General features: G+C 37.5%; 1 protein-coding gene across 8 annotated transcripts in view; it reads right to left on the bottom strand.

Moving 5' to 3' along the window:
* The window catches only part of LOC119774346 (serine/threonine-protein kinase DCLK2-like), a 38,851-nt gene continuing 18,046 nt past the window's right edge, over positions 1-20,805 (bottom strand). Inside the window, exons 3-18 of one of the 8 annotated variants that reach the window (XM_038271802.1) lie at positions 14,791-14,920; positions 12,390-12,488; positions 12,043-12,090; positions 11,750-11,835; positions 9,925-10,015; positions 9,697-9,802; positions 9,342-9,399; positions 7,212-7,331; positions 6,989-7,135; positions 6,770-6,903; positions 6,133-6,210; positions 5,294-5,390; positions 4,184-4,264; positions 3,990-4,103; positions 2,625-2,630; positions 1-905 (exon numbers count right to left, since the gene is read on the bottom strand). In XM_038271802.1, coding sequence (XP_038127730.1) covers positions 267-905; positions 2,625-2,630; positions 3,990-4,103; positions 4,184-4,264; positions 5,294-5,390; positions 6,133-6,210; positions 6,770-6,903; positions 6,989-7,135; positions 7,212-7,331; positions 9,342-9,399; positions 9,697-9,802; positions 9,925-10,015; positions 11,750-11,835; positions 12,043-12,090; positions 12,390-12,488; positions 14,791-14,920 — 2,034 coding nt within the window. In that variant the 3' untranslated portion in view covers positions 1-266. Of the gene's footprint in view, positions 927-2,624; positions 2,631-3,441; positions 3,568-3,989; positions 4,104-4,183; positions 4,265-5,293; positions 5,391-6,132; positions 6,211-6,769; positions 6,904-6,988; positions 7,136-7,211; positions 7,332-9,341; positions 9,400-9,696; positions 9,803-9,924; positions 10,016-11,749; positions 11,836-12,042; positions 12,091-12,389; positions 12,489-14,790; positions 14,921-20,805 lie in introns of all 8 variants that reach the window. The other 7 variants (XR_005279526.1, XM_038271801.1, XM_038271803.1 and 4 more) reach the window with 7 other exon arrangements.

Genomic DNA, 20,805 nt, shown 5'->3' with positions numbered 1-20,805 from the left:
AGTGCATCAATAAACAGTAATATATCACTTCAACAGGCAAACACACACACAGGACAGTCTATATTAATAAATAAACCTTGTGTACATTCAGACTCCTCAGTCTTACATGAAGGATCTGGATGAGTCGGAGCAGTCATCCTGCAGCCACCTCAGTCTCTGGCTCAGTTCACAGCTGCTAAGAAATGCATAATGTGATGGTTTATCCTCTTCATCCTCCAAAATGCTGTGAAGGCCTTTCTAGACACGAATGCATCAGGATTTTAGATTTACTTCAGAAGTTCTTCAGCCAGTAGAGGGTGGGAGGATGTAGAGACAGCAGGAGGTGTGGAAGGAGGAGAAGGGAACAGAGCTGTATGGACAGAGGAAGGCGAGGTGGGCTCTGGTTTTGATGGAGAAGAGAGTGGGAAGAAAAAAGGTTGGATGGGGGAAACGGGGCATGGTGACAGTTTGGTGGGAGAGGTTGGATCTGGGGCAGGGTTCATGACAGATGACAGCGAGGGACATGAAACGGTTGATGAGGGAGTTGTGGAAGCAAAAAGATGTAGAGCAGAAGGAGAGAAATGATCTAAAGATATACAAGGAGTCAGGAAGAGGGATGAAGGAGGTGTCTCTTTTTCTGGTGGAGAGGAAATAAAAACTCCAGCAGAAGGGGAGGGAGAACGTGCAGGAATAGAAAGAGGCAGACCAAAGCCAGCAGAGTCTGCTCTTTCAAATTCCTCAGGAGGAACAGACCTGGTTGGAAAAACTGCCTCGACAGAGTTTGGATCTTTGTCACATGCCACTTGTTCAACAGGAGTCGGATTGTTCGAGAGAGAAGATGAGATGTGTTCTGAGTTCTGCTCCACTTGTGTTCCCAAACTGCTACGAGCACCGAGCTGAATGGTCTCTTTATCAAGAGCTGTGTTCTGCAAAAAGATATGGAAATACTATAAGCTTATCAAAAAAACTGATCCCAATTTGGTTGTTTTGTTTATACAGAGACCAGGAAACAAACTTCTATCGTTTATAATTCATTTAATGGATTTTTAACCCGCAAACATATAATTTAGTTCCTTTATGAGCATTTAATTTCTGATCTTTATGGAGTGAATAAAAATTCTCATAATTCACCGTAAGACGGTATAAAAGCAACAAATGCAACACGTAGGTATGATTTAAAATTTTCAACACACTCTGAACTATTTCACATCTTGTCAAATTACAGCCATAACCTCTCTCTCTCGAGACTGACTCAATGAAGTGCATCGTTAAGAAATGGAGGAAAATGATGCATCCTTTTCAATTATTTTTCTTCTGTTGTTTTTTGTTGCTCAGCATACCTATGTGCTGAGCCCCATTTATTATGATATCCTAAAATGAAACACAGTCCAGACAAACGGTATCATCAAGTCTGGCTGACATACAGAAGCAGACGGGTCAGGTAGAATGTTATTCAGGAGTTTAATGCGGAGTTAAAGCATCCCACAGAGCTTTGTGTAATCTATCTCTAAACCGGAGTAAAAAACAACTAAAACACATGGCCATCTACTGAAACTACAAGCCAGCAGGAACTGCACTGATCACAGTGGAAAACAAAAGGCCATTGCTAATATTGAATCGGCAGCTCAGGTGGAAGAATCTGAACTGAAAGATGTGCCTTAAACAAAGTTAGACCTTATGCTAGAACAACCAAGAAAAGAATACCGCATGAAAGCATTAAGTTATGGGGACATCACATTTAAATTCTTTTGTCTGATAAACTATTAAGCTGGTGAGATACATTTAATAAGCAGTGTTGGAAAAAATGGTCAGAATTGTGATGCAGATTATGCTAATGGAGCTAAATGCAGAAAAGAAGTTGACAGTTAAACTGAACACTGAATTGTTTAAATCAAATAATATTAATGCATTAGTGTCAAAAATCTGACCTAAAATGAGGCATGATTTCATGGTCTGAACTGTTTTGCAAAGAAGAATAGAAAAAGATACTTGCAGCTATAATTAGAAGAAAACATTTCTACAAAGAATGGACTCTGAGGGGTTAAATGAAAAGCACAGCGTACTTAGCAAAAATATTTATTTGTGGAAAAGAAATTCGAAAAATATGCATCATTCTCCTTCTGCATACCAATTACCCATTTCTGCATTGGTCGTCACTTAAAATTCCCAAATATTCATAGAAATTTGAGGTTGCACTAAATTCTCCTGCAAAGCACAGATTTACAATTTGTAGTTTGGTTGTTTGATTACATGGATTTTAATAGGCAATTACAGATAAAAAAAAAAATGTATTACGTATGTAAGAAGGGTATCCAAACCACCATGGCTCCAATTTATTATTTTTATTATTTTTTAATAAAATTGATACCATTTAAAAGCTGCTTTTTATTTAACTATATTTACTGATATCATTGAAAAAGCCGTATGTAAAAAAAAAAAAAAAACACATTTCCACAGCACTATATAAGCACACAGAAAAGGCAAAATAAGTTTTTTAATTAGTTGCTGTATGTTTTTTTATTATGGCATAAAAATTAGCAAAAGATACGTTTACTGAGCTTGAAACAACACAAGTAATTTTTTTATCTTTGCTGAATCGCAGGAGCAGAGGAGAAGAGGTTCACAGTCAGGGTGTTAGTACATACCATTGCCTTGGGATTAATTCAGAGGGACGAAACGCAGGGAGGTAGAAAAAAGCAAAAAGGGACAGAAACTAGTCTTACTGTCAGCATAATGAAAACAAAACCAACAAAACAAGCGATGGAGGGGTGTGTTCGTTCCTACTTAGAGCTGCTTTAAAATTATTTTTTTTAAACCCAAGAAATGGCACTCAATAACACCAAAAAAATGAAAGTGGGCGGCTTAATAGAACTGGTTTTTATTCTAAACTGGTCCTTAAATTAATTTTAACATTGTTAGTAAAGGTCAGTCGCATTAAATGAATGGTTGCCATTGCTTAACGTCTAGATTATTTAACAGGGAATCAACAAAATCTTTCTATAAAACGGGCAAGAAGCTAAATTTAATTTAAATAGTCCGGTTCCATCTGTGCTCATTTTTACACCACTTTAATGCAGTTCTCCTCTTTCTCCTCAAGGTGGCGACACTATGCCAACGATTTAAAACAGCAGCACAATGTAAACCTGCTAAGACCACAGAGCAAGGGAAGCATATCACACCTTTTAATTAAGCCCAGCTTTTGGTTGTGTTCAATATGGAGTAAATGGTGATTAAAGGAGCAAAGAGACAAACAGGAAGCTGACTACATTAGTTGGATAGAGGGAGAGGTTACACAACCTGCCAAAGATGAGGACCAGAGGGCCAAAGAATGTCACAGGAAGGAAAGGGGAGGGAGGGTGAGACGTGGGCGACTCCTAAAAAGAGGATGACTGTGGAGGAAGGCGGGTGTTAGGATGAGGGAGGTGAAAGGGTTGGAAGTGCAGGAAGAGGTGAAAAGTGTACCAGGCTTTGAGTTCCAGACGCCTCCTGTAGTCCTGAATCAGGTGTGAGGGAGGAGTAGGATGTGGAAGGAAGAGGAGGAGGATGGAGAGGAGGAGCCATAGTTTCAGCTTCAATCTATAACTCAAACTGTCAAATGAGATTCACAACAAAATGAAGGTAGTAATGTGAAGTTCTCAGCCTGCATGAGTCTGATAGAATGATCTGAGAGAAAAGGCGACATGGAGGAGGAACGATGATGAGTTGTGAGCTGCTCGGTCTGCAAGTTATTCCTTCCTTTCATCCCTAAAATCCTGTCAGACTTGTTCACAGCAGCTGAACTTGTTTACTATGCAGCATTAAAGCTATTTGGATGAAGAGGGCACAAAAAATTGCTGTCCAAGTAAATCTTCGGGTTTCGGGTCAAACATCTCATCCACTGCATGTCAGCTCTGATAAAACCCATCTTAAAGCTTAAGCAGGGTTAAGAGATTTAACTTTTTTTTGTATATCTGGAATCAACATCTCAAATATTGTCCAAATGTTTGGCATGAGGATGACGATGAGCTTACCATGATGATGGACACTCCAGCTGTAGTGCTGTTTTGCTTCGGTGCAGTATTGAAGTGCGTCTTCAGTTTACCTGAAACCTCCGTCTTCATGTTGTTCCCCATCACTGCATCATCCTGCCAGAGACTCCTGTTAGTAACAGAGAATCCTCTCTATTTCAGGCTGTGGGTATGTGAGCTTGCATGCAGAAAGATACCGTGACCCAGGGGTGTGAGAGGACATCCTTTGCTGTGTATCGGGCCTCTGCGTTGACCTGCAGCATCTTTCTGATCAGATCCTGGAAGGAAACCATAGCTTAGTTAAGATCTAACCCTAAAAGTTTTTCTCACTGGATGTCTGTGAACACATGCTGATGAAAGTAGGAAATATTCACCTCAGGGCCCTTTTTTTTAAAAACTGCATTTAACAAAATACCTGTGGTCTGTGAATGCAAATTGTGCAAACTTAAGTTTGACTCCTGCTTGTTTTAAAGTGGTACAAACATAAAGCTGGCACTGACTTAAGAAATAAGGGATGCAAGGAATATTAGCAAAAAAGAAATCCCTAAACCTCTACAGTTTGAGCTTATTAGCTGTACTTAGCTTTAGTCTTTTCTGCAAAGGATCAGGGATTTTTTGTCAAGGTTAATCGCAATTTACCCCAAAATATCAAACCGATTTGAAAGAAAGGACTTTACTCCTGTTTAAAAGAGAACAATATGTTACACCAGTCAGACTCTGGGTTGCATTACTCTATTAAGTCTGGATATGATTTCTAGCAGCAAGCTGTAGCCTCCGATTCTTAATGTGTGCATATGAAGGCAGTCGTTTACAATAGGCAACCCCATGATAATAGGGAATCACATCAAGAATCTTCTTTGTCTCTATATCACAGTTATATTTCACTAAGACACTGTTTTATAATGCCCATATAGTGCAAAGACATAAATTAATAAAAAAGTATATACGACTTCAAAATTATAGAAACAAACAAAAAAATATTTCTAATGGAAAGTGGCATGTAGTAACGGACCACTGCTGCAAGACAAAAGTTCTGGTGGGGTAGATGGATGGGACCAGAGGTCATCAGAGCCTACATTAATGTGCAAATGCTTCAATGGAATACAATACTTTTGTATAAATAGGGTATGTCTAAACATGTTAAGTTATTTAGACATGTAAAAAAAAAAAGGAGTTGGACATCAGTGTGACACACAGCACAATATGCTTTCAGCTCTAAAGGAAAGCTCTATTCAGAACAAAAAAAAAACCAAAACACCAAACCGTCGGGGTCTTTTAAACTCATGCAAAATGCTGAATTTGCCAACCTTGGCTGAAATGGTGACGATGTCCCAGTAAGGAGAAGGGAAGTCCAGCTGGCCACGAAGAATCTGATCAAACAAGTCCTCTTGCTGATTATTCTCACTTTATTAAAAGACATAAATATGATTATGTTTACAGCAGCAATGACAAGTGGAGCCAGAATCAAAATATGTAAGCGTTATTGGTAATGAACTTATCAAAAGACATTTTAAAACATTTAAATATTTATTTATTCATTCAAATATTGAATCATCTTTATTTTAGTTTTTATATTTATATTAAAGTTCTCTTTATTTTTTTGTATTTACAATTTAATTACCTTACAAAATATATTTTCTGAAATACTTATTTTAGCTTCAATCTAAAGGAATAAATTATCCTTCAATAATCATCATTACTTAACTTGAGAACTTGTTGCCAGATTTTTGGTCAATTATTGGTAAATAGTTGGCACAACTCGATTTCAAAGGAAGGACTAACGGGGTAAGCCTCATCACCCTAGACTGTACACAATATATTTTACATTGAAGTAAATTCAATTTTTTCAATTTGAAATAAAGTTTGAAGACTTACGAAGAACCTTTTGGGCAATAAAAAATGTTAGATAACAAAATTTCAAAACTTCCCAAAACAGTAAGTAAAATCAATCTAATGTTAAACAAATTCAAAATCGACACGCTCTCTTAGAAAATTAAAGAAAAGAACATTTCCAGCTTGATCTGAGCAAATACCCTTGATAGAAAGCCAGAAAGCCTTTCCTTCCTAAGCCACTTAGTTCTGCAGCTCCATGTTATCATGAGACTACGCAGATAACACAAATCAACATAGTACGACTGGAACTGACCTTCTAAATGGGGGAAAGCCACAAAGTAAGATGTAGGTGATCACACCTGCAGCCCAAATATCCACTTTCAGACCATAACTGGAAGAAAAGATAACATGCAGCCAACAAAGGTTATAGTAACATGTAGGGCAAAATGCTTTTGCCAAAAATCATAATCGATGTTTTCCAACAGATATTCAGATAAACTTTATATTTTTATATTTAAATAATTTTCAAATGTGTTTACTTCTACTTGCATGCATAGATCTGCGTGCTAGCTGCATTTCTCTCCACTTTTCTGTGTGATGAAAAAAACCCAATTTAAGCACTCTACGGCCAAGTAACGTGCTGGAGTAGGAAAGGTTGTTTCTTACTCTTATTAATACATTAGGAACAAAATTGAGAGCCTCTGCATTGTACTTTCTGTTAAATTGTAATAATACTAAAAGTGCAATCAATTGCCCAGGCCAAGTAACATATAGAAAACAACACTATTGATTATATTTTAAACATTCAAGTATACCAAAGTAAAGCAAAAGGGGTAAACTCCTCTGAAAACACCAAAATATTCAACCCATTTAATGGAGACAAAGATCCTTTCTACTTTCATGCTTGTTATGACATCATGCAACAACATGTGACCTAACATCCATCTTACCCTGACTCAGCAATGATCTCTGGGGCCACATATGTTGGTGTTCCACACACAGTGTACAGTGGTCCCTCCACTACTGTGGCCAAACCAAAGTCTCCAAGTTTCAGGGACTTTGAGCCATCCTGATGCTCAAACACCTAAAAGGAAACAGGCAGTTTGAACCCCGCCCCAAAAAGTGAAAAATACTTTTTATTTTTTAGATGATTATGTCAATCTAAGTACCAGCAGGTTCTCAGGTTTGATGTCTCTGTGGACGATGCTCATGCTGTGGAGGTACACCAGAGCTGCAGCCAGGTTGGAGACCATGGTGCCGGCATCTTTCTCTGTGTACTTGGCTGAGGATGTAATGGCATCAAAGAGATCCCCTCCCTGTGGGAAAATTTAGGACAGATGTTAGCGATCCAAATGCATAGGAACCAGATGTTGACACAAATATTTGATGGACCTTTACAAGCTCCATGACGAGACACAGCTCAGAGGGCGTGTCCACCTCCTCGATCAGCATGATGATGTTTGGGTGTTTCACCCTACGCAACACAGCAACTTCATTCTCTATGAGGTGTTCCTGGAACACACATCATCCATGTTAATGAGTGCAGAGATATGCTGGTGATGATTCTCAGTCATCCAGGAATGGAAGTACAGAGATCTGAAAGGCATTTGTTATTTTGTTATCGATTGTGAAATTGTACAAACAGTTCGAAATGTACATCAACCTCTTTTTGCCTGGACTTTGACTATGCAACTGTCTTACTGTAAAGCCCAAATTCTCTTGAGCTTAATTTCACAAATGAAATAGTGAAATACAACGTTAGTATCTTTGCTGATTAAAAAGACATATCTGTACAAAAAGTAACACATTCTTCTAATAAATCCGGTGAATATTTCGCCAAAGGTCTCTTAGGGTTTTTTATGCAAATATCATTCATGTGTCTTTAACGGCCACTATTGGTTTGGTTGTTGAAACTCTGACAGTGACCAGGGTAGGGAGTGGGTAATTGACATCATCTTTTTTTTAAGCCTTCCTCTGTCAACTCTACGCATATATATGGTGAAATAGTTCCTTTATTAGGAAACTGTAGTTGTTTTATTGTACTATTTTTTCAATTAAGAAAAAAAGATAATTTTATTCACTGCGACCTCTCCCTATATAATTCAGATGTTACTATCGTGACTTCTGATGACCAGGCTCCTCTTCAGGGCTGAATTAGGGTTGAGACAAATGACTAATTTTCAACAATTAGATATTAGCTAACAATTGAGCAGTTAGAAATGATCACAGTAACGCCATTCCTCACTGACTGGAAAAAATGAACTTGTTGTTTACTGGGCAGGGGTGCAGCAGTCAACGTACATGCTTCCCGGAGAAGGGAAGGTAGAAAAGGTAATGTCACTACTTTTCCAGCACAGGGAGAGGCTTCTTTAAGTGTCCCATATTATGCAAATGCAAATTATAACCATATCAGATGTATGTAATGAAAAAACCCTTTCCCCTCTCTCACTGCCTTTCTCCACCTCTTAGCTAATAAGTGCTCAAATCGCTCTGTTTGAAAAGCCTTCCCCTTATGACATCATAAGGGGAAATTGGGTGCCCAGAGCGGCCTGTAGCAACCCATCAGTCAAGCTCAGGCCTTCATCTAATGTATTACTCCATGCTGCTACGCTATCTTTACAAACTCTGACTGGTTGCCATGGTTGCAGGTTGTGGGGCCGCAGCCTTAGGAGGAGGGGGGCGTGGACAGGCAAAAAGCTTGTCAAGAGGAGGGCTGCATAAGGAGATTTTTGGTAAGGGCTGTCTGCGTAATCTGAGAGGAATTTTACAGCACAAAAGACAAAAACATGGTCTGAGGGGTCATTATTAAAATTTTTAATTTAAATTTAAAATCTAGCCTAATATTGGACCTTTAAGGATTAGGATATACATAAATCAAGTTCAATGCCATTTATGGATGGCTTGGACGAAGGAATAGTGTTATGGAATAGATAAAAACATTGCATGATATAGACATTTTGCAACATTAATGTCTCTTATTACACGTCTGTCAGGATATTAACAAAAGATGCAGTAATATTTTTCTTACAGGTCTGGTTGGTTAGTGTTTTTTGCTTTAAAAAGATCCTTTGAAGCCTGTTTTTTTATATTTATTCATGTATTTGATTAAATGGTTTGAAATATAAAATATTCATAAAGAAAAAATAACAAAAAACAAAACATATTAGGACGGTATACTCTTTCTAAGCACACTTCAACAATAGATCAAATTTTCCATTATTATACTAAACAAACTAAATAACTTAATGGATTTAATATCATGTGAAGATTGTGTGATTAAGTGTGTTAATGCCAAACAGTAAAACACATAACTGTATTGTGAGCCTGGGGATGATTAATAGAAAATGAGCCTAAAATGTTCAAACTGTTTGGATCAAATACCCTCTTACTGTTCTGTGTCTGGGTTACTAGTCCAGCGTAAAACTCAAATCATATTTCCATTCTTCTACATGTGTCTATTATTCTGAGATGTCAAAGGTAAATGAAATGAAGATTAGAGGAAAGATAAGTTGAAAGTGAAACCTTTCCACTGCATTTGGCTTTGTCAATGATTTTGAGAGCAAACTCCTTCCCCGTAGACCTGCACAGTAACAGAGCAATTAGTGGGGACAATAAGAATGGCAATAAAGCAGCTATAAAACATATAAATGAAAAGAATGCATCATTACAGTCTGCAGTGCAAATACAGACTCTGCATAGATCAGATACGTAAGTAATGACAGAATACAGGCTCAAGACCCAACCCAACATGAAAAAAAAACAAACATTAAAATTACTGCTACTCTTTTGGTTCTTCTCCCTCATGTTCTGGGTGTAATGCAAGTGTTAATTTACACTGATAATTTTGCATTACACAATTCCAGAGCTAATGTCTTACCTCTCCACACACTCTTTAACCACAGCAAAGTTACCATCTCCGATCACTTTGCCAACACTGTATTTTTCCAAGATGCCAGAGGCTGCTGGGTACTGCTTTCCATTAACTACAGAATGGAGGCAAATATTACAGCTGAGCTTTAATACACATCTAGGTCTGCCAAAAAAAAACAAAAACAACAACAGCAGTATTCCAAATAACTTCTTAAGGTGAAGAAATAAAAGTTACCTTTTGGACTCTGATGGACTGTTTGCTCCTGATGATTAAGTGAATCATTCCCATTCACATTAGGTGAGGAGGGCTGAGGTGAGGGAGGGATCTGTAGGATTCACCAGACAAAAAGACTAGGTCTCAGGCTAAGCAGTATTTGAAATAATAGCTACATTTAAGTATAACTACTTTAGTGGCTGCATGTTGAGTTCTACAACTTGTTGCCTTTGTCACAGTCTTGGTTCTGTTATGTTTTCTTTTGAGTATTCAGTTTAACTTTGCCTCATGTTTTCTAGTTTTATTGGTTTAATTCTTATTTTGTTGTGTTTTCTGGTTATATTTCAGTTCTCAGGTTTTTATTTGTAGCTCTCTGTTGCCCTCTTGTGTTGGTCTCCTTTTTCCTTAGCTCCTTAGACTGCTCTCTTCACACCTGCTCCCAATCTGCTCGTTAGTCCTCTCTTTGTTCAGTTAGCCATAAATGCTCTCCTTGTGCAGTTCCTCAGTGCTGGTTCCTCGTCTAACTTCCTCCAACTTCCTTCCTACTGTGTCTTCCTCATTGTGATGGTTTTCCCCTGAAGTCTCCATGGTTTCTGATTGGTTTTACTTTTTTCATGATTGATTTTTGGATTCCTGCCTCAGTTGTCTGTTAACCTTTCAATAAATCTACAAGAAACTCACCTCTGCATCCGGGTCCTCAAACCACAACCAAATCCTGACAACCTTAACTTCAGGAGATGCTAGACATCCTTCTGTCATGTAGCCAACAAATAAAAATGAAAGGAACTTGATTTTGATTCTTTCCCAAATTGGGAACATTTCCTTAAAATAAATATAAATCTTCCCTGCTATAAAATAGGTTGATGATCCAGGGTGCAACCACCTCTCATCCATAGGGCACCAGCACTCTATCCCCCTGACGGATGGCTGGGTGTAAAAGCTAGTCCCATTATTAATGTAAGGTATGCCTATTTAAAATATCTGAGGTATCTGAACTGCTGGATAGGATTCTCTCCAAATCCATTTATAACTTCCATAAAAGCATTACAGCTACTGATCAATAATAAATAGGTGAAGTGCAATTTCCTGCAATGCACAACTGTTTTAGGGTACAAACAGTACAATTTCTAGATCTAGGCAACTATGTTTAAACTATACAGAACCTAAATCTAAATAACAATGTAATACATGTTTCCCTAATAAATTAATTAGATTTTTTGTGTTAAAGGGAAAGTCTTTATATAGTATAGAAGAGAGAGGTGCCTTGATTGCTCTTTTATGATGAAGTACATGAAAAAGCTTTTTCCTCCTGTCCACCAGAAGTTCAAACAGTGAAAGCATGGGCACTGCGGTGTTTTTGATAATACTCTAACGCTTCCTCATTCATTTTCTTTCCTTATCAGCAATTTTCAAAGTCATCAGTACATCATAAAACCTCATTAGCCAACACATTTGCTTGGAATGAAACATGTTTGTCTTTGACATAGGAATGGAAGAACTGAGCAGGCTCTATTGTGCCAACAGAGTAGGTTTTCCAGCTGGTTATATAACCCTGAGAATGCTGTTGGCAGCAATATGCAAATTCAAAAATGGATATGTTAAAAATTTTATTAATATATCAAACTCTACTAAACAATATGACGGAGCAGCAACACACCCTGTTCCAACTGGTTTTGCATATTTGAGATAGGCCTAGGCTGCAAAACACCAGATAAAAAGCAACCAATTTGGCAAGTTTGACTCTATTTGCAATTTTTTTTTTTTTTAAGTGAAAAAACTTCTAAAACATCTTCAGAGGGTGCTAAAGAAAACAACTAATGAGCTACCATGTGTGTGAGACTGATACCTTTAAACAGGGAATGGTTCGTGGGGATGGGCTGGTGGGAGACGGGCTAGAGGACTTAGTGGACCTGTGACCTGAGACACCATTTACTGTAGAAAGGACAGATGCAAAAACAAAACACAAAATGTTAATGGATGAATTTTTATTTCAAAGGCTCTACCATATGATATATACAATTAAATAATTTGCTTTTTAAAATTCAAATACTGAGACCTTCAAGGATCAAACAACAATAGGAAAAAATTTAATCAACATTTAGAAAAAAAAAAATAGAAAAAGCATGTTTGAAGTTTTACCTGAGGATTTGATTGAAGACAGACTGGAGTAATGAACGGGTCGCCTTGCTACAGTCACAAGAGAAAAAAACACATAGGAATATGTTTACCTATTCGGGTATTTCTTTTTAAATAGACAATGAAACAGCAGTTATACAGCCGGTCATTACCATTTCTCAATAAAATAACCATTGTTGAGTCAAAACAGGCATTTTTTTCACATCAAGAATTTCTGACTTTGCTGTTCAAATATGAGGTGATGACTCTCGAAGGTAGTATGCAAGACAAGAGGCATGGTTTTTATTTATTGTTTTTTCCTAACCAACATCAGCAGCTCTAGTTGGACGTGCGAAAACAGTCTTTCTCACCAGGACCTGGGGATTTACTGCGCCTCGAGAGACTTGGGCTCTTAGCGGTCCGATTGGGAGTAGCAGAGCGTCTGTAGGATGATTTTAGGACTTCGCATTCTAGGGAAAGAGAAGCTATAATTTAGATATACAATATGGCATTTTGCAAAAAGCTGGAGAGCTTTTTTTATTTTTTGATTGTTCTGAATCAGTTGAATTCTGGCTGTAGCACGAAAATACAATAGAAGCAACTTTCTCAGTCATTGGTGAACATTGTTTAGTCCAGAAAAGTGAAATAGGCCAAGAGTTAAAGGTATAGTGCAGGATGTTCTTTTACCAGATGGATCATCAAAATAAGTGGTCCTCCTAATTGTCAATCATTCTGGTAATATGTTTGAATAAGGCCGTCATATGTGTTCGTTTCCATTTTCACTCAACAGTAGTGAGTGTGACTTAGTGGAAAAATTCTAAGTCTTCTTTCGGAAAGTAAGCTTGTGTGAGCGATGCAAACAGCAACTTTTAAACAAAGCTTGCACGAGGAGAAATGGGCTTGTGCACGCTCTCACACGTTTTTTAATATGCATTCCCTCCCAGGAGCGGGTACAGGGTTGTGCATGAGCATTTTTTTATTTATTTTTTTAAGTAGACTTTCGTGAAAATCCTCCACTATACCTTTACAGCTTATTGAAAATCAGTTTTAATTTCTAGATCCATCACAGCTTAGCTTTAGATGAGCAATGATACAGAATAACACATCATTAGATATTAAATAATCCTCAAAGTTTTTGTGATGCAAACTTCCTCACTTTTCTACTACATTTCAAACCTAAAAAATATAAAAACATATTCCGAGATGAGATACAATAGTTATGAATTAGATCAAACAGAGAATCTACAAAGCTCCATTCTTGATTATTTTTATTTATAATAAAATTTTCCTACACACAAGGCTAATATTTTTACATAGTATTTATACCATCTCTTACCGTAATTATGTTGATGACATACTACTTTACATTTCAAGAACATAACATAACCAGGGTCCCTTACATGTACTGTGCAATTGTGTCAGTAATATCATGTGTGTCATAACATCTATATTTCATTTAGTACAGTACTGTACATTTAAATATATGTTCCATTTGACTATATATTTTCTGGGTCTGCAACAAATATTTGTTGGGTCTCTATTTATTGCATATATGAAAACATACAGTAATATCTTCAATATAAAAGTTAATTACATGAATATGATATCATCATTCTATGATTATATAGTTCATTTAAACCACAATTAATTAATTAATTGTAATTAACTCATTAATTTTATGAGCATGTAAATAAACAAAACACTTTTTACACACATTAATGTTTTTAGTAATAGAGTTGAATCAGTTTTTAAAGATAACATTTTCTTTAGGTCGTTCTGGAAGCACTCTTCAAAGACCCAAATACCTTAAGTCGAACACAGGATTGTAAGTGGGGCAAAAGTTGCAAAGTTTTGGAGTTTTCTCGGTTACACATTGAAATATGCCTCAGACTGTTAGCTAACCTGACCAAATAATATTATTAGACAGGATGTCACTGCTTCAGACAGCAGCTATAATTAAATTCCTTTTCCTTCCTCTGTGCTAGTTTCATCTTGGCTAAAGGGTTGATCTGCTGTATAAACAGGTCATATCCTGCCTGTGTTCTCAGAGACTCTCAGTGAAGTTTCTACACACTGATGTTAAACACATAGGTACTACATACAGTACTTACAGTACATGCAACTGAAAACAGGAATACAGGGAATAAAGTTGCACATTTAAAAGCTTAAAAAGGAACACCTTACTTGGATATAACCTAACGGAATATCTTCAGAACAGCTCCAAATGACACAAAACTCATATGAGTGAGTAGAACATGATGTAATAACGTAAAATCAAGGGGCCAATGTAAAAAAAAAAAAAAAAACGGTGTTCCCCTTTAACCAATAATTTTATCTCCTCAGCTAATGGCAAAAACCTTTAAAATAAACAAATCTTTTATTACAGGAACATATTTTCCCAATAGGATATTCACTGAATTCCACGTAAATTAGATCTCTTTGGTTTATTTTTTTATTTTTCTTAGCTCAACTGTTTCAAACTACCTTTCAATTCTTGGATGAACCACTAATTAGCCAATCCTGTTTAGATTAAATACACCAAGATATTTTCACCTGCTGAAAATTATTTGGAAGCATAAATGTTCTCCCTTGTTCAAAACCTAATTCACACTGAAAAAACTGATGCACTTAAAAAAGCCCATTATTACACAAAGTGCATGCTACCCTAAGGAAAAGACAGCTTCAAGTACTCACAAGTACAGGGATTGGATTAAGCTAATGCTAACACAAACACACATGCACAGACAAACATATATGTTTAGTTCGGCCTACCAGTTATTAAGGCTGTGGAAGCCTTACCACTATGATCCAACACAAAGTCGTCCTGCGCATAGCGGTACTTCTCTGGACCGCACGCTATGAAAACATCGTCCTCCCCAAAGAAGTCTTGCAGGCAGGTAATCTGGTGGGAGGAATGTGAAGATAAATGTAATTAATTAATGGGAAACAAGCAGTGGGGAATATATACATTTATATTTCATTTGTTAATATAGAATAATTTGAATACATCTGGCGTTTCAATTTCTTTGGCTTGGAACAAACAACCCAAGGAAAGGCTTTGTAGAAAGTGTCAACTATGGTTTATTAATCAAAAATAATATCTTACTTTTAGATTTACCTGTATGAATCTCCAGAAACAGTCCAATATCTCTTTAAAATGTATTAAAGGTGTTTAAGAGAACAGGTGTGAGTTAAAGTCTGAGCTGCAAAGTAATTTACCTGATTTTTTCTTCTCACTGTTTTAAACTGTGATCCTCATTTTCTCTGTTGCTCCAAACTGTTTTTATGCTTTCAACTAACAATTAAACTACGTTCAGTCCCGCATGTAGGTGGACAAATAGGAAGACTAAACAGCAGATCCTTTCATAATCCCTCTCTTCACCTTGCATTTGTGCTGCCACATACTGACAGGCTTATCTAATGTGTGTGAACATATCTGTGGGCAGATGGATTCTTAAAGGGGGACTGGGGTCTGAAATGGTGGAGGAGGGGAATGTAGCTTTGATTGTCCAGCGGTACTAGAACATGAACTGGTAGTTGACGAAAGCTAAATGGTGGAAAAGCACAGAGAGCCAGAATGAATTCTCCTTGTTTCAACAGAGTGGGCAAAGCGTTGAGCCTCTTTATTTAGCAACAAATACAAAGCCACATTCAAAGCAGTTGAGAGCTATCTGTGCAGCCAATGTCTGCAATTAGCTGCAGCGGTCCGCTTGCTTCCACATAGCCTAAATGAATCACATTCTTTCAATGTGTGCTTATGCTGGAACTTGGCAGCTGATCTCTGTACTGCTTTGTCTGCCAGGTGTTTGAAACACCACACCAACAGACCACAGGGTGAGTCAAACACATGTCAATAACAAACTCATCAATTTAAATTCCTTTGACAACATGGTTAGATTACTATTAAGTGTTAAAACAGAGGGAAAATTAGGTTTTTCTTAAAGCTTTTCATCATCTCAGTTAAATCTGACATATATATATATATATATATATATATATATATATATATATATATATATATATATATATATATATATATATATATATATAAATCAAGAGATCAAGAGGAATCCAAGCAAATGCATATGGTGCATTGCCTGTTTCTCTTGTTAACAGATCCACAAAAACAGCCAACAGAACCCTGCCCTCCCCCCTGCAGATGCTGTCTCAACCAATCAGTTGAGAGCAAACTGTTTTGCAGGGGGCTGTGTTGGCTGGGTGACATTTCTTCGGGGTAAACTGAAGTTTGTCCTCCATCATGCAGCACTCCCTTTCCTCTCAGATGCCTGACCTTATTTTGCTCTCGCCGTTCATCTCTGTCCTCCAGTCACCCTATTCTGTTTTTTGCCCTGGAAAGCTTAGCAACAGAATAAAATGCATGTAAAGGCTGTAGAAATACAAATGACAATAATTAGCATCTTGTTTTTTTATGGGGAAAATGTAGTTTTAATTCTTAAACAACGATACGGTACTAACAAAATCAAAGCATTTAAGTATGTTATCCAGGGTTTGTCTCCTCTTTTATAAATAAACAATTAAACAATTGGTGATTAAATTTAAAATGTTTAGAGTAATAACTGAGCACATAGTGTGTTATTTCTGTTATAAAGCTAATCACCCTTCAAAGAAACCTAGATATTCTTTCCCTCAATGGGATTACCATTTGCATGTTCTTACTTATGAACATGCAAAAAGTGAGATGCTTGTTAAATTTGTCACATTGGAGAAATTGACCTCTGTATTTAACACATCCCCTTGGGGAGCAGTGGGCTGCCTTAGTACAGCACCCGGGAAGCAGTGTGGGGTTAAGGGTTTTGTTCAGGAATCCAGAGTGCAGGCTTTGGGATTCCAACCGGGTACTTGCAACCTTCTTAGAGCAGGATGTCTAGGTCAGTGTTTGCATTAAGCCAAAAAAGAAACAAACAACAGAAATAATATCATAATAGCACTAGTGTTGCACCGATACTGATACCAGTATTGGACAGGGCCCAGATATTGCCCTAAAATGGTGGTATCGGTATTGGAGAGTACAAACAAATAGGGCACCGATACCATTTTGAGAGCCATAAGTTTATTCAACTATTGTCACCCATCCTGGTAGGCAATAAAAAGTTCTACTGGATTCACTTTGTATTAGATTTTTTCCTGCTTCACAAAGGTAGGCAGCAGCTTGATAAAGCCATGATGGCAATTATTTTACATTATTATGGTATCGGTATCGGCCGATACTGCACAGCCAGGTATCAGGGCCAAAAAATGGCATCGGCGCAACACTAAATAGCACACTGAGTTTCAGTCTAGACACTGAACATAAAAGATTAAAACGTACATATTCATGACCCGTTTACACTTGTGACCCCCAGATCAAAGATCAAATATTCTAAATACAGTAATGGTAATTTAGCACTACACGTATACAAATAAAGCCTAAATAAAAAGAAGCAAAAGTAAAACAGAACAATTTTTTTATATCTTTCAATGTCAATTTGAAGCCATTCTATGGGACTGATAACCTCTAAAAATGAGAATACTGCATGGTGGAAGACAGAAACAAAATGAGGAGGAACCCCATGAGATGATGCACAGGTCCTACTTCATTGAACAACATTTTTATTCTTCATCTTCAGCTTCCAGATAATTGCACCTAAATAGATACATTGATCCACTACCATTCAAGAAATAAAATAGTCTTCCCCGTAATGTTATCGTGGTTACAGCATCCTATGGCAAGCTGTTTTTATATGTATTAGTTTGACTGAATATGTATTTCTGATATCTGAAAAAACTAGCCTGATAAACCAGACTAAATGTGAGATTAAATGTATCATTTAGTCCGGCCCCGATGAATAAGACATCGGAAGATTGTTGGTGAGAAAAGCGCATTGTTTTTTAAACCATGTCTGTGCCTATTGGCCAACGCTCTAACCAATGAGCGCAACTGACTGTGACGTAGTAAGGGCAACAGAAAGCTGGTGGAGGAGTGTAAACAAACAGCCTGTCGGTAAAACGGCGAATATGTCCTTCTTAAAAATAAATGAGCATAGAGCCTCTTCCTGCTCACGTTTCAACAAAAACCCCAAGTCTAATCTTCCAAAACTGATTCCAAAGCTGAGTCAAACGAGAGCTGTTCAATAGTTGTTGCCATCTTCCTTGTTGTGCTTTCTCCAGCATCACACAGCTTTGTCGTCATGCCCTCAAAACCCCACCCGCTTTGCATCCAGAAATTCAGTACACATCTCTGCGTTGTGATTGGCCCGCCAGATCTAGGGCCTGGGGCATTGATTGAGGCTAGACCAAACTCGCAGGCAAAAATGATTTTGGCTGCTGGCGGATGGGGGTTGTTTACTAGGCTAGAAAAAAACATGTTTTCCTTGTCAAAATGGCCATTTCAGACAAAATGACACTCTTCAGATGTAGAATAAACATTCTGGATGTCTAGGAATTAATTTCAGATCTCTATTTTTCTATTCCCACTGATCATTTGCATTATTTGAAGTATTAAGAAATATATTTCAGATATAGATCTTAGATCTCAGTTCTGCTTTTGATACAGTTGATCATAATATTATTTTAGAAAGACCTGGATATTTTGTAGCAATTAAAGGAACAGCTATAGACTGGTTTAAATCTTATCTATCTGATTGATTTCAGTTCGTTCACGTTCATTACAAATCTTCCTCATGCTCAAGGGTTACCTGTGGAGTACCACAGGGATCAGTGCTAGGACCAATTCTCTTTACTATATATATGCTCCCAATCGGTAGAGTTATTAGACAGCATGGGATAATTTCCACTGTTATGCTGATGATACCCAGCTATATCTGTCTTTAAATCCAGATGAAGCTAACCCATTACATAGATTACAGGCATGTCTTTAAGACATAAAAACCTGGATGACTGTTAACTTTCTGCTTCTGTATGCAGATAAAACAGAAGTTATAGTCTTGGATCCTGAGTCTTTAAAAAATAAGCTGATTAGTCAGGCACTGCATTTGAATGGGATTAAACTGGTTTCAGATAATAAAGTAAAACATCTTGGTGTTATTTTTGATCAGATCAGGACCTGTCATTTAAATCCCATATCAAAGAGGTTTCTAGAATTTCCTTTTTTCATCTGAGGAATATTGCAAAAATTAGAAATATCCTGTCCAGGGGTGATGCTGAGAAACTAGTCCATGCATTTGTTACCTCAGAGCTGAACTATTGTAATTCTTTACTATCAGGAAGTCCACAAACTGTAGTTAGCTGTCCAAAATGCTGCAGCCAGAGTTCTGATAAAAATTAAAAATTAAAAAAAGATCATATCCCCCATATCCTAGCTTCTCTTCATTGGCTTCCTGTTAAATCCAGAATAGAATTTAAAGTCCTCCGTCTCACATATAAAGGCTTAAATGGCAAAGCTCCATCTTACATAAGAAATACGATTGTTCCTTATGTCCCTAACAGAGCACTTCGCTCTCAATCTGCACGTTAACTAAATTTCTAAAAGTAGAATGGGAGGCAGATCTTTTAGTTATCAGGCTCCTCTCCTGTGGCTCCTCTCAGGTTATCCTGAGCTATCTCTATAGTTATGCTGCTATAGGCTTAGACTTCTGAATGACATATTGAGCCCTATTTCATTATTCTGCTTCATTGTTCTCTCACTCTGCAGAATCTGTTAGCTTAATTTCTAACGGTATGATGTCTCTGCTTTTTCTCAAAGTAGCTTTGCCTCGTTTGTTCCTGTTTGGCTGTAACACCATCCTGGAGAGAAATTTCAGCTGTGCTGCTAACATCAACACCTTTGTTTAAAGATGTTGGAGATCACCCTGTTTTTCAGTGTAGTCCTGTTTATCTGACTGTGAATGGCTAGATGTGCTCTCCTCATCCTCTGACATGGGAGCTGGCTTGGAGCTCGTCTGCCTGGCTGTGTGTTTCTTGGACGGTGCCACCTTTTACAGTTGTTTTTTGCATCTCTGCTTCTGTCTTCTTAAACCCCAGTTGGCCTCGGCAGATGGCCGCTCACACTGAGCCTGGTTCTGCTGGAGGTTTCTTCCTGTTAAAAGGGAGTTTTTCCTGCCCACTGTCACTACAAGCATGCTAAGTATGAGTGCACACACAATGCAGCAGTGAGATCTAACAGGAGAAGAACCCATACAAGTCCATTATCAGAGGCCATGAGAATATCATTAGCAACTTTCACCAGAGCTGTTCCAGTGCTGTGATGAGCACCAAAGTCAGACTGAAACTCTTCAAAAAGTTCATTATGGTGTAAGTGGTCGCACATTTGTTTGGCAACTACTTTCTCAAGAATTTTAGACAAGAATCAATTTGGAGTTGAGTATTTGAATTTTAGTTTGCTGAACCTGCTTTGTTAAACATACCTCAGCAGTTAAAGTTATTCTCTCAAAATCCTAATATATAAAAAGCATTAAGCTGATAGTGGCAAAGTGACAAAAGGTTAGAAAGTTTAAAGGATGAAAAAATCTGTCAAGTCACAGCACTCACCTAGATCTGCTAAACAGCCTTTCCTTCAGCGTTAAACTGCAAGTGGCAAACAAGTTTTAAGATATCACCATGCCAACTTCTCTTAGCAAGATGGAGGACAAACTGCTTAAACAATGCAAACAGTTGAGATCATACACCCTTCCTTCTATTTTGGTCCACCCACATGCTGTACAGCTGGCTGACCTTGGAGGTTACAAAGATGCGGGAGTTTGCTGCCAATGCCAGGTTTTTGTTTGGTTGTTTGTCAAATCTTAATTCAGGAAACACAAGAATGGTACTTTTACATCAAGATACAGTCAA

The sequence above is a fragment of the Cyprinodon tularosa genome, unplaced genomic scaffold (genome assembly GCF_016077235.1).
Source record: "Cyprinodon tularosa strain WSP-4 unplaced genomic scaffold, ASM1607723v1 ctg81, whole genome shotgun sequence".
Lineage (NCBI taxonomy): Eukaryota > Metazoa > Chordata > Actinopteri > Cyprinodontiformes > Cyprinodontidae > Cyprinodon > Cyprinodon tularosa.
The sequence above is the reverse complement of the archived record's forward strand: the minus strand, read 5'-3'. Positions and strand labels throughout refer to the sequence as shown.